Source organism: Equus przewalskii, chromosome 8 (genome assembly GCF_037783145.1).
Source record: "Equus przewalskii isolate Varuska chromosome 8, EquPr2, whole genome shotgun sequence".
In the NCBI taxonomy this organism is placed as follows: Eukaryota; Metazoa; Chordata; class Mammalia; order Perissodactyla; family Equidae; genus Equus; species Equus przewalskii.
The window spans coordinates 63,791,980-63,805,130 of NC_091838.1; the positions used below are offsets into that span (position 1 = coordinate 63,791,980).

Here is a 13,151-nt window from a genome sequence, read left to right on the forward strand (position 1 = left end):
TTTTCTTTTGTACTTACCTTGAGATATAAGTTGATTCTCATGTAGCCCAATGCAAGGGATCCCATTTACTTCTTCCTGAGAAAGAATAGGGGAGATTTTTAGGGATGGGCAGATAGAGTTAGGTGTTTCCTCCTTTGTGCTCCCATTACAGCTACTCTTCTAGCATTTATCATGGTAGTTATATGCATATGGCCCCACCATCTCCCATGATTTTGATATCCTCATAGGAACACTCTTAGCCTTCTGATCAGTGTCTAGCAGTTATATCATCAGTAAGGAAATTTTGTTTGCAAGTGAAAAGAAACCAAATACAAACCAAACTTATACTGGTTAATCGAACAACTAGAGAGAAGGGAAATTTATAAACTTATATAACAGGAAGGGATTCAGGCTGAGCTATATCCAGGCTCAAGTGATGCGTTCAGGACTCAGTCTTCAACTTTGGTTCTGCTTTCCTCTATAACAACATCATTTTTAAGAATGTTCTCCCTTTATGGTGGTAAAATAGATTCAGATACTTCCATAATAGTCTATCCTCTCTGCAACTCCTGAAGAAAGAACAAGTTTCCATTTTTGAAAGTCATAACTACTTGAGCTCTTAGAGAGACTTATCTACAAATTGAGACCTATTGGCTCTTATTGGGTCACAGATCCCTTGCTGAACCAATTTCTGTGGATCAGGTCCAAACCACATGGATTGAGAGAAAGCAAGTGTAGTTTCCTATGAAAAACTGTGGGGTTGTTACCAGAAGCACAGGTAGAGGATCCCAGGTAGGTGAAAGAGATAGATGCCCACTACACACTCAACATTGAGTGGGTCAACGAGGGCACACTGGATGCAAGTGGCACCTCTGTGAACTTAGCCATCCACAATATCATTTAATCTTTGAGACACTCCATGAGAAAATTGTAACTATCTCAATTTGTCAGGATAAGAAACTGAAGCAGAGAGGGTAATTATTTAATATAAGATTAAAGAGCTATTAAGAGGAGATTTAGGCTTTGAGTCTAGGTCTCTGTGACTATGAATTAGTTTGCTAGGGCTGCCATAACAAAATACCACAAACAGGGTGGCTTAAACAACAGACATTTTGTCTTACAGTTCTGGAGGCTGGAAGTCCAAGGTCAAGAATTGGCAGATTTGGTCTCTCTTAGCTAAGACCTCTCTCCTTGGCTTGCAGATGGCTGCCCTCTCACAGTGTCCTCACATGGCCTTTGTGGGGATGCGTGCATGCATCCCTCGTGTCCCTTTGTGTGTCCAAATTTCCTCTTCTCATAAGGACTCCAGTCAGATTGGCTTCGGACTGCCTTAACAGCCACAATTTAACTTAATCACTTTTGTAAAGGCCTTATCTCCAAATAGTCACATTCTAAGGTACTTGGGGTAGGGCTCTAACATATGAATTTGACAAGGAGGACACAATTCAGCCCCTAACAGACTATAAAACTCCCGTTCTGTCCATCGCACCAAGCTTCCAGAGGAAACTTGGATGAGTGTCCTGTTACTCATTCAAGTTGACTAGACCTGTGGTTCTGGAGGCTGAGTCCCTTGGCAAACTGCATCTTGGTTACGAGCTATCTTCCTCATATGATTCTCCCTTGGACGGCTTTTCTCCTGAAAGGCATGCGGTTTCCCATGAACTAAGATGAACTCGGTTCTTTTGTAACCATATCCCTACTGTAGGACCAGAATAAACAACATTTTGTGAACGCTTTAAATGTGTTAGGAAAAGCGTTCATTGTTTTACAAAAACAGTCTTATTTCATGCACATTCACCATAACTGGGTGAGGTAACGTTAGAGAAGAACCCCAGGAAAATATCTTAGAGGATCCCTGCCCTACTGCCGTGCAAATAGTTTTTCTATTCATGAGAAACATATTGTTGTTTATTGTCCTTAAACAAGGTTGGCCATGGTCTGGGTCTCCCTTGTCCACATATAAGCTGCCTGTTAGCAACGAAGATGGCAAACATAATGTCTACAAATCATTCTTCACTGAGAAATCATGCTTGCTCACTTTTTATGCTTTTATTAAAAGAAATATGAAGAAAACTGCCCCTCAGTGCCTCAAAGGAGGAAAGAGAGCTGTGGTGAAATGTTACGATGGGTCTGGAGTCTCTACTCCATAGGCCCACTGTTACCTTTGGGGTCAGCGAGCTGTGCTCACAGAGGCCTGGTTTTAAATTACAAATCACCTTCTCCTGTTGACTCCCATTAACCAAGTGATAGGTGCTGGTTCTAAGGTAGAGAACCATTTAGACGGTGGAAGAATCCCACCTTCAGGCAATGGGTAGGAGCAGCACAGGTAACACATTATTTGGCAATACATTTGACAGAGAATAAAGTGAGAGATCTTTTCATTGATTTCTTCCTCCATCTGCAGTTTCCATCACAAAGCTATTAAAATGAATCAAAGTACCACAAGTCTCGGAGTAAGACAATAGCCCTCAATTACAGAGACTCTAGAACGGGTAGGCACTTTAGTTATTTCCAATTATGGATAAAACAGAGACTTTGAGAGTCTTTATATCACACCTAAGTTTACAAAGCACTGTAATTAGGACTTGAACTCAGGATATGTAAGAGTGGAGTCCACGGACTTCATCAATATATCATCCCAGCTTCTCAGGAACTACTGGTCTTCTGTGAATGACCAAAGGAAATTTGTCTTCTTCCAACCACTCTGGTCATGGCAGTTTTTTTGTCTATTAGCAGTCCTTTCAGAAGAGAAGATGGAATTATTTGTCATGACTTGTTTTCAAAGAACCTGAGTTTACTCCTTTGAACGCTTCTCTTTCTAAGCACTCATCTCTTTTTTATTAGATTATATACAGCACCACAGTATGGGCTCAAGATAAACAAGATCACAGAACTCTTTGAAGGTGACTTTAGGAAATCCCTGTAGCCCATTAAAAAACAAGATTGTGGAGCTGGCCCTGTGGCCTAGGGGTTAAGTTTGTCATGTTCCACTTCACTGGCCCGAGTTTGGTTCCCAGGTATGGACCTACACCACTCATCAGCAACCATGCTGTGGCAGCAACCCACATACAAAATAGAGGAAGATTGGCACAGATGTTAGCTCAGTGTGAATCTTCCTCAGCAACAAAAAAAATGTAAGATTGATGTAACAATATTAGGTTTATGTAGGAAAATGTTCTTACCTTTAAGAGACACTAGCTGAAGTATTTAAGCACAATATGTCATAATGTCTATAATTTACTTTTTTCAAAAAAGCAGTAAAAATGCATAATTGAAGCAAAGACAACATGTTAATCATTATTCTCAGCAATGAGTGTATATTTATTTCTATGTATCTTTAATTGCGTAAAAATTTTCATAGTAAAGAGTAAAAAAACACATTGTTGCATAAAAAAGTAAGTAATGATTATAGGATAGGGATTAAGGTAGTGAATACAAAGGAAAGTTCAAAAGGGATGTCATTTCTGGTGATTGATGATGATGATGACAATGCTACTCATTTTTATACCTCCCTTCTACTCTCATTAAACCAAGAACAGAAAAGTTTACCAAGCGCCAGGCACTGTGCTGATCACTTTTCATGCATAGTTTCCTTTAGTCCACAACAATCCTACGAAGTAGGGATTGTCTTCTCCATTTTATGGATGAAACTGAGACTCAGAGAAATTCAATGACTTGCTCTGGAGCTCTCATCACTGCTACCATGCACTCCTTTTGCCTTAGGGAGAGCTGTGTGGAAGTGACTGTGTTGAAAGAATTCAAGATGTATGGGGAGATAGGTGAAGGCACGGAGGGACTGACAAACTGGATGAATGGGGAGAAGGCAAACAACAGTAAGTCCCAAGGAAGTCTGAATATTTTAGTGAAATGATGAGGCTGTGATTGGGGAAGGAAAAGTACTGGGAGGTGGTCCATTGTATAACTGTAATAGTGTGTCTGATCTCTATGAGAGGTCTTGGGGTGACCAATATGACTATTGAAATTTCTAAGAATGAGTATGCAATTGGTATATATGGGAAAAAGGAGTAAGTAGGGGTGAAAAGACATATTTTAGACAAGGCTTCTGGCCTCGTTAATAAAGCGCAGCATACCACCTATTCCACTCGATTCTAAGGCTGATCAGGAGAAGGATTCTTAACAACTTCCCCCCAGTCCATAAGAGTATTTTGACAGTGGGAAAAGTACCGCTTCCAGTGAATTTTCTTTAGCATTTCCAAAACCAATTCACTATTTTTTTTTCTAGAAACATTTGAACACCAGTTAGATATACGCCCAATAACCCAGCACCCTCCAGGTTTTTAAAAGTGAATGTTACTTGTGCAAGTTAGAATCTGATACCAATTAAATGGTGACAGCTTTGCCAATAAACAAGAATATGCTCTTCCATGGCCAGGAAGGGAGACTGCCACAGCTGACAGGTCCCAAAGACACATGGAGACAATTCACTAATTTTTAATGATTACTTCCTTTGAGCAGGGGGTACTGACCAGGGTTCAGCTATTTCGTCTTGAACTAGAATTTAATTTGAAAGGACATTTTGCTTATTGGGGGAAAAAATTCCTACCTAAGAATAATTGGTCAACTGTGTGCTCTGTTGGAATTCTGCTAGAGAGATTATCACAGCAAGCTGGTGGCCTAGGGGGGCCGAAACAAATCATTTTTGTAAAATTGAAATGAGTTCATTTCAGTTGATAGCTTTTCATTTAATTTTAAAATGTAAGTGGCTATTTTTAAAAGAAGGAAAGGAAGTCTAAATTGCCCTACTAATCTAGTGAAATATTGCCAAGAGGATAAAAGCAGATAACTGTGAGCCATGTGGGGGATCCTTTCCAAGGCTTGCTTTTAGACCTCTCTTCTGTTCTCATTAATGCAAGTCCCAAAGATCAAATGAACCCGGGACCCAAGCCGAAGGCAAGGGCACAAATTGTTTACTTCATCTCTGCCAGCAGCCTGCTCACCACCGGGCTGGGATGCAGGCACACGGCTCAGAAGAATAATAATCCTATTTTCACTCTTCCAGGTCTCCATAAGGAGCCACCAGGGAGCAGCAGATGACAAGTCACTCATCTGGCTGCCTCCAGTTAGATGTGTGTTTGAAAATGAATGGGAAGGCTTATAGGAATGGGGAGAAAGAGGAGGGATAATCATGGCATCAGTAACTTACATTCGTGTGGTGTTGTGATTCACAAAGTGATTCACATGCGTGCTTGCCTACGATCTTGCCTTTTGGTGAGCAGGACATGCATCTTTAGTCCCATTGTACAAACTAGCAATCCAAGACCCAGAAATGTTAAGACAGAAATTTGTTCCAAATCATACAATTTGTTCAGAACATGAGGTTTGAGAGCAAATGCCCTGGTTTCAATCCTGGCTTTACCACTTACGAACTGTGCAACACTGGAAGGTTACTCAACCTCTCTTTGACTCTATTTCCTCATCTGTAAAATGGAGCTAAGAATAGCATCCATCTCAAAGGTTGTTGTTGGGATCAAATGACAGAGTGCATGTCAAGTACTAAGAACCCTTTTGGCACATAGTATTCAATCAACACTATCATTACATTTGTAAAATGTTTGATGGCTTGCAAAGCATATCAGGTTCAACTATGTGTATTAAGAACCAGAGCCAGGCAATGTGCTAAATTCTGGAGATGCTAGAATAAATCACTCATGACCTCAGGCATGCCACGGGTCACAGACGAGTGTGAGTCATAGCACGGATAAACTGACTTGCTCAGTACAAAGTGGTATTTCAAACAATAAGGGAATTTAGCCCAGCCTGAGAGTCTTAGAGAGGGCTTCCTGAAGGAAAATGCTTTTCTAACTTTTCCTTTACTAAAACTCTCTGAAAGGTATTATTTTGTCCATTCTACAGATAGCAAAACAAGGCTCAAAAAAGTTAAAGGCCTTCCCAAGTGAGTGGCAAAGCCAAGTCTCAATTATATTAAACCACCTGAAGGATACATTTTCTGTGAATTAAATCATTGAGACAATAAGCTGTTTATTTTTCCCCATTATCTTTCTTGTATAAATAGAAACAAAAACTCATTCTTTCTATGTCTTACCTTTTTGCCCTGAAAAATTTGGCACAGCGCCAGGTTCTCTATAATCCCCATTAACTAAAAGTCAATAGAAACCTACATTGGAAGGAACAATAGTTTACTGTTGGGGATCTGGTGGGGCAGAGATTACATGTTGTTGAATCCTACTTCTATCACCCCTAAGTTTTAAGACAAACAGCTTAACCTCGTTGAATCTCAGTTTTTCCGTTCATAAAATGGAGCAATAACAATTTTCATCTCCTAGAATTGCTGGGATAATTACATTAGTACAGTGCGCAGCACACATTGTAATTGCTCAATAAACCTTCACTATTAACTTTAGCTAGAGAAACGCCATCTAGTCCGCCCACTTTACCCCTCTGGTCTGATCACACAAGTGATCTGTGCATTCTTTTTTTGAAATCCTTTTCCAGAAAGAGATTTTAGAGTTTGCCTATGAAGCTTTCCAATGCTGGACCAATCTCACAAGCTGGAAATCCAACTCTTCCATGCATTGCTTATGCTTTCATTTAAAATATTAACATTCTGCTCTCAGAAAAAAACAGAGACTGGCTGGTTATACTTTTTCCGGATAAATAAAAATCTCAACTTTCTCTCTCCCAACTGTCAAATCCCAGGAACTTTGCTTTTGTCTTTAGAAGTCTCTTATCCACGTCTTTCCTCTAGTCGTGGATGGGGCGTCTTATGTCCTAAGATTGCTATGGTGATAATGCAGGTGGCTACTCATAATATCGTGTGTGTTGTGCTCTTTGTTTTCAAAGCACATTCATTTGCTTACCTTGTTGATCCTAAAACAACGAGAGAGATAGGGAGGCCAGATATGATTCCCAGGTAAAGGATGAGGAAACAGGTATAAAGGAAGGAATAACAGTAGCCACTATTGCTCAGCGCTGATGATGTCCCAGGACTTTTATGCATATTATCTTATTTTAAGTTCTTAAGAACACTCTCTAGTGGGTGTTATTAGTTCATTTTGGAGGAGAGAAAAATGAGACTAAGAAAGGAAGTCACATATCCAACATTCTCCAGATAATAAGTGGTAGAGCTGAATCTCAAGTTCAGGTGTGTCTTACTCCAAAGCCAATAAGTTCAATCGCTACCTTTTAAAGATTTGCTCACCTCATCAGTGACTACCATGACATTAAAATCCAAGACTCCTGATTGATAGTCCAGGGCACCCTCCATTAAATCATTCAGTCCATCTTGATTGGGTGAGATGCTAGAGCTAGACCCACCTATGACTAAGCTAGTTGCTGCCCCACAGAACTGCAAAGTTCCCCATTTTTAGCCAGTCTTCTATTCCTAGCTTCCTGGTCCATGCCTACAATTTTGGGGTCCCCAACCTTGCAGATAGGAATAAATTTACACATATTACCTATTATATATTTATATAATTGCACATATTTATATAAAAATATATCTTCATATTATATATTATATATATTCTTATATAAAGTACATCTATATACATGCATATTGATGTGTACACATGTAAATGCTTCCAGATTTTGCCAGATTCTCCAGCAAGACTATAGATTTGCCAGGCCAAACAAACTTCTCAGGGATTCATCAGCAAGGACATTTCTTTAAACATAGAAGTGGTTGTGGAGGAAAGTGAAAAAGAAAAGATTCTGGAAGTTTCTTCTCTTTCCCTGAATGTCCAGTCCATGTGGGCCTACATGCATACTCACATAGGAATTGTAAGGCGAGCACTGAGCTGCGGGATGGATTCCAAGCATGTTCGCCCTTTCCTGGGGAGTATGTGCTTATGTTACTATTTGAGCTGCCCCACTCATTCATTTTCCATTTTAAAAGGAGATGATGGCGAAAAAGGAGATCCAGGAGAAGAGGGGAAGCACGGCAAAGTGGGACGCATGGGGCCAAAAGGTAGGGAAAATGATTTGAAATGGACACTGTAATGTTACAATTGCTCTTCTCTCTCTCCTGGACTTGCCTCGGAAATTAGCAGCTTTCGTAACACCCTCTACTCCAAAGATCCAGGAAATATGTTTCAGATATGAATTTACTCACCACCGGAGAGTTCGTATGAGATGGCCTGTCAACAAGATTTGAACATATTTCTCAACCCGCATCCTTGGGGCTGTCTAGAGTGAAACACTCTGGAAGCCCCAGGGAATAGCGGTCTCCGGGAATATCTAAGAAATGAATTTTAGAAACACAGCTGTGTTCATAGCTGTGTCTCTCCTCAGAAGCCACTGCTAAGCGACTCTTTTTGGCTGGGGGTCTAGAGCTTAAGGAGGAAGTTGAGAAGGAGCAAAAACAGTTGTCTGGTCCGTTGGTTTACTCACCTTCTCTAAGATCTCTGGCGAATGGTGGGGAGGAGAAGAAGCAAAGGAAATGAAGATAACACAAAGGCTGGAATGTTTTTACTCACAAAGCCAACAGTAAGTCTCAGCAGAGTATAACCTCTGGATTTTGATGTGTAAGCGTGTATCTTCCAAGCACTAGAAATATTCCCTGCCAACTGCTACAAGGGATGACCCTGGACCACTGCTTTTAAGGTGTTCAGTAAATGAAAAACAAGAAAAGACTCACAAGCCCTTGAGACCTTAATTTGAGAAATGCCGATTTAAACGCCTCTTATTCTATAAATATGTACAATATTCTGTAAATACGTACAATCCATTGCAAAATTGTCACAAAGTATAGTTTTATAATTGGTAAATATTTTTTACATCATCATATAAAAACAAAATTAATAATTTTGGAGGAACTCAGTGATCTCTGATCATATTTTTTTGGAAAAACTTGATGGCACAGTCTCTGATGTCCCTTTGATCACTGGTTTTTATGACTGTACATTCCTTCCCCTTTTTTAAAAAATGACTATTTTTTAATAGTCGAATCTCATTTTAAAATAGGGAGGAAATAGAATACCAAAGTGAAGCTAAAATGGGTTTCGAGAGGAACAGAATTAGAATAGATGGAAAAATTCTTCCACTCAGCCCCTTACCTGACCTTTAGATTAAACGTCCTCTGCTATAGACCTTTTAGAAATATTGCATCAGTAAGCATTTTAATATCATTAGGTCCAAGATTGTCATACACAGCCACGTTTTAATTTTAATGCATATATTAGGATGCTACTAAAACAGATAATATAGCACAGGATATTTATTGTATACCACAGAGAGAAGAATGCACTTTCCGGTACTTCCTTCAAGTAAATATCATATATTAGCCACATATTTAAAGGGGAAATAAAACTTTAGGATATAAAAATGACCTGCTTTGCTTTTCAGGGATTAAGGGAGAACTGGGTGATGTAGGAGACCAGGGCAACATCGGCAAGACTGGGCCCATCGGCAAGAAGGGTAAGCTGCTTTTTACGCTTCTCCAGTAGCAATTTAAAGCAAATTGAGCATGTTCCTGATATACTTTGAAAGGTTCTGTATCATGAAAGTGATCCTTTTACTTTCTTTTAAAACATGTTTTCTCAAAAAAAAAAAAAAGTAGACTGTCTATTCCATGACAGAAACTCTTTATCCAACATGGCTGAATGATTGTTTAAAATGGATTTTAAGTACAGTGGATTCTCACCTGTAAAAATACTCCCAAGACATCTAGTCCATGTGACTCATGAGCTGCCTCCACAAAGCTGGGGTATTTGTCCGAATTCCAATGAACATCATGGAGCTGAAAGGGAGGTACACAACACAATTCAAACATTATTTTTTAAAACATCCTTAAAAACATAAATGCAAATAAAACATTTATGTAGATATAGGAAAAATGTGAGTTTTCTCTTTCCTCATATCTTGCATACATAAGCAATATGTTTTTAAAAAATGGAGGACTTGAACAAAATTGAGCATAAATTCAGGGACAGAATCAAACACAAAGTTCAGGTTGTCTCTATATTGAATTCTGTTCTGGGATTTACTGGTTGGAATCCTGGATACAATCGAAATGGGTATCATGACCATGAAGCAGCTTCCATTGTAGAGAACAATTATTCATAAAGCTCAAGGTAGCAGAGAACAGTATAATTTTCCTTCTTAATTTGAGTGGAATAATAATAATTCTGTGTCTGAGATCTACTGAATTGACGGGATAGGAACTTGAAGTATGTATGTGCACACCCTTTCGTTTTCAGTCTTGTCCTGATCCTGTGCATAATTACTGCTGTAATATTGCAAAATAGAGTAGCCTCTTCTTTATTATCTAAACACTCTTTCCCTATCATCTTCTCATAAAGCCTCGCAATGATAGCAGGTTCTAGTTGCTTCCGATGTGCAGTAATTCATCCAGGCATCATTCCACTGGATTTGAAGATAAAAAGCTGAGTGAGAATCAAATTTTATTGCAAGGAACTCATAGACTATTTAGGAAGATAGAACTTTCTCAAAAAGAATTCTAATACAGAATAACTATATGATTATTATGGGAACCATGTGGGAGAGCAAGGCAAGATTGACAGGAAAAAGAATTGCCCTAAGTCTTGGAGAATAGTAACATGTTTATGGAAATGGGGAAAAGACATTTGCGGGAGATGCAAGAGATACCTGCACAAAGGTACAGATCAGGGGAAACTCAGTGCCATGGGCAGCAGAATTCTGCAGCCCTGTTGTACCCTCCATCCTTCCATACATGCTTGAGCAGCTTCATAATCAAACAGGTGCCTTGCAGTGGCCAGCAGTGTGTCCTTGGAGGCAGGTTGATAGATGCAGACTGAGCTGAGGCTGTGGCCCCTCTCCCCTCATCCTGTAGCTCAGTACTCCGCTCTCCACTCTTTTCCAACTCATTCCTTTAAGAAATTTCCTTCGACCTGCTTTTGAAGGCAGGGAAAGAGGGCAATGCCACTAAAGAGAAATCCCTATGGTTATTTTTGACCCAGTGGCTTATATTGTATGTTGACCTGGTTAAAATCGTCATCACTGAGGAAGAACTCCATGGACCCCTCATAGATCATGACTCCTGCTGTCATATATATCTCTAGTGGTTTTACTGTGAAGCTAATGAAACTTTGGCTTCAGAGGCCCTCACTTGTTTGGGTTCTCACTAAGACCCCTAGAGGAGCCTTAGCTATGGGTGCACATGGCTATCCATATGTCTTGGCAAAATTTGTAAAATAAGATACTTTAACCTCAACTGATTAAAATAGTGCCTCTCAACATTTTTTAAAACTTTTTCCCCCCAACAAACTGCTTTCCTCCTATGAAATTTTACTATCACCAATGGACTATTTATCTGTTATGTATTGTGTATATATTTGTGCTTTATATATAAAAAAAGAGTAAGACTTTTTTATCCCCCCCACCAGAACTAACTTTTACATCCTCGAGGTGATATTGTTCCCACTGAAAAAGCAAGGGTTAAGACTATTGTCTTTTGGGCTGGCCCTGTGGCCTAGTGGTTAATTTCTGCATGCTCCACTCCAGTGGCCCGGGTTGAGTTCCTGGGTGTGGACATACACCACGCGTCAGTGGCTATGCTGTGGTGGCAAGCCACACACAAAATAAAGGAAGACAGGCACAAATGTTAGCTCAGGAAGAATGTTCCTCAAGCAAAAAGAGGAGGATTAGCAACAGATTTTAGCTCAGGGCGAATCTTCCTCAGCAACAACAAAGAAAAGACTACTGTCTCCCACTTCAACTTCCTTCCATCATAATTCTCCTGGTTTCAGGTGATTTTTGGAGTGAACACAAGTATTTTGGAAATTAGCTAAGACAAACTTGAGTGAGAGAAATATTTTATTTGGACTTAATGGGGTATAGTCATATAGTTTGCGGTTACTTCCATGTACAGTGAACAATTCCAATGTAGGAATAGCTTCCAAGAATACTCCTACCACTTACTGTGCAGATCTACCTGATGTCATGATGAAAAAGTGCAGGGGCCGAGTTCAGATCATCATATGACTGTGTCCTGGGGCATTCAGCACAAGACACATGTGAATTGTGGAAAAGAACAAGTGTTGAAATGTACAGGGCCAGAGCTAGTCTGTGGAAAATTTTTCTAAATCAAACAGCTTATATATGAAAAAGACTTTACAGAAGTATTCTCAAATTTGACAATATTCTTAATGTACATACATCATCAAAAACAAATTGTAAAAGTGAAAGAAACATCTTACATTATTAGTAATAATAAAAAAATTCAGATTTCTGCTATAGGCCATGAGAGATTCACTTGCATTAATCCTTCTGCTAAGAATGACTAGCTGAGTCAAACAAACAAACAAAAAACAAACATATCTTTGAAGGCATGAGAGGTCTCCCAAATCGAATAGGAATTTAGGAGCCACGATCTGGAGGAGGAGAGAATCACATGATTCTCTACTACTTTCCCTTTCTAGTCATTCAGCAATTCATAAGCCAGGCTCCACTAACAGACTCAGAGGCTTGAGCAGAAAGTTGCTCAAACTGAATTAGTATTCAAGACCTGCCAAAGAAGAGTGGCCTTGGAAAATACCACTCGTTTTTCATTTCAAAAATGAAAATTTCCAGCTGAAACTGGAAATTCTGAAAAACATGTAATTAAGCTACATCTATTCATGTTTAAAAACTTTTTTAGCAAACTAGAAATAATAGGAAAAATATTTAATGTGAAAAGGAATATCAACAACAAAAGCTTATTTAAAAATCGTACGCAATAATGAAATATTGAGCAGTTCTCTCCTGAGATTGGGAATGAGATGAGCACAGATCTCATCACCAATTCTAATCATCGTTATAGAAGAGGGTCTAGCCAGAGGAAAAATGCAAGAACAAGAGATAAGAATCATAATAATTGGAAATGAAGAAATAAAAGTCTCATTATTTGCGGATGACATGATTACACATCTAGAAAATACAAAAGAATCTACAGATTAGTTATTTGTATTAAGTTTTTTAGACAGGTTAACACACAAAAATCAATTTTGTTTCTACATACCAGAAAGAACTCAAAAAATGAAATTAAAAAGATTTATTATAGCATCAAAATTATCAAGTATCTAGGAATAAATCTAACAAAAGATGTATAAGGCCTCTACAACATGTACCGCATAATGATAACGAGAGAAATTAAAGACTCAGTGTTGTTAAGATGTCAGTTCTCCCAAACTGATCTATAGATTCAATGCAATCTCAGTCCGCATCCCGGAAGT

The 13,151-nt window shown here is 39.0% G+C and overlaps 2 protein-coding genes and 1 non-coding gene across 16 annotated transcripts in view; 1 reads left to right on the forward strand and 2 right to left on the reverse strand.

Annotated features, from left to right (window-relative positions):
* COLEC10 (collectin subfamily member 10) overlaps window positions 1-13,151 on the forward strand; it is a 432,349-nt gene that overhangs the window by 408,018 nt on the left and 11,180 nt on the right. For all 3 annotated transcript variants that reach the window (XM_070631927.1, XM_070631925.1, XM_008514727.2), the window contains 2 exons: window positions 7,856-7,927; window positions 9,304-9,375. In XM_070631927.1, coding sequence (XP_070488028.1) covers window positions 7,915-7,927; window positions 9,304-9,375 — 85 coding nt within the window. In that variant the 5' untranslated portion in view covers window positions 7,856-7,914. The remainder of the gene's footprint in view (window positions 1-7,855; window positions 7,928-9,303; window positions 9,376-13,151) is intronic.
* LOC139085264 (carbonic anhydrase 13-like) overlaps window positions 1-13,151 on the reverse strand; it is a 59,692-nt gene that overhangs the window by 2,907 nt on the left and 43,634 nt on the right. For all 12 annotated transcript variants that reach the window (XR_011543487.1, XM_070631939.1, XM_070631942.1 and 9 more), the window contains 2 exons: window positions 9,602-9,697; window positions 18-75 (listed from right to left, as the gene is read on the reverse strand). Coding sequence is in view for 11 of the 12 variants with exons in the window: in XM_070631939.1 (XP_070488040.1) it covers window positions 18-75; window positions 9,602-9,697 (154 nt within the window). In the remaining variant the exon portion in view is untranslated. The remainder of the gene's footprint in view (window positions 1-17; window positions 76-9,601; window positions 9,698-13,151) is intronic.
* On the reverse strand, window positions 4,286-4,416 carry LOC139085372 (small nucleolar RNA SNORA24). Its single transcript, XR_011543645.1, has one exon. It is a non-coding gene; the product is annotated as a small nucleolar RNA SNORA24 (small nucleolar RNA).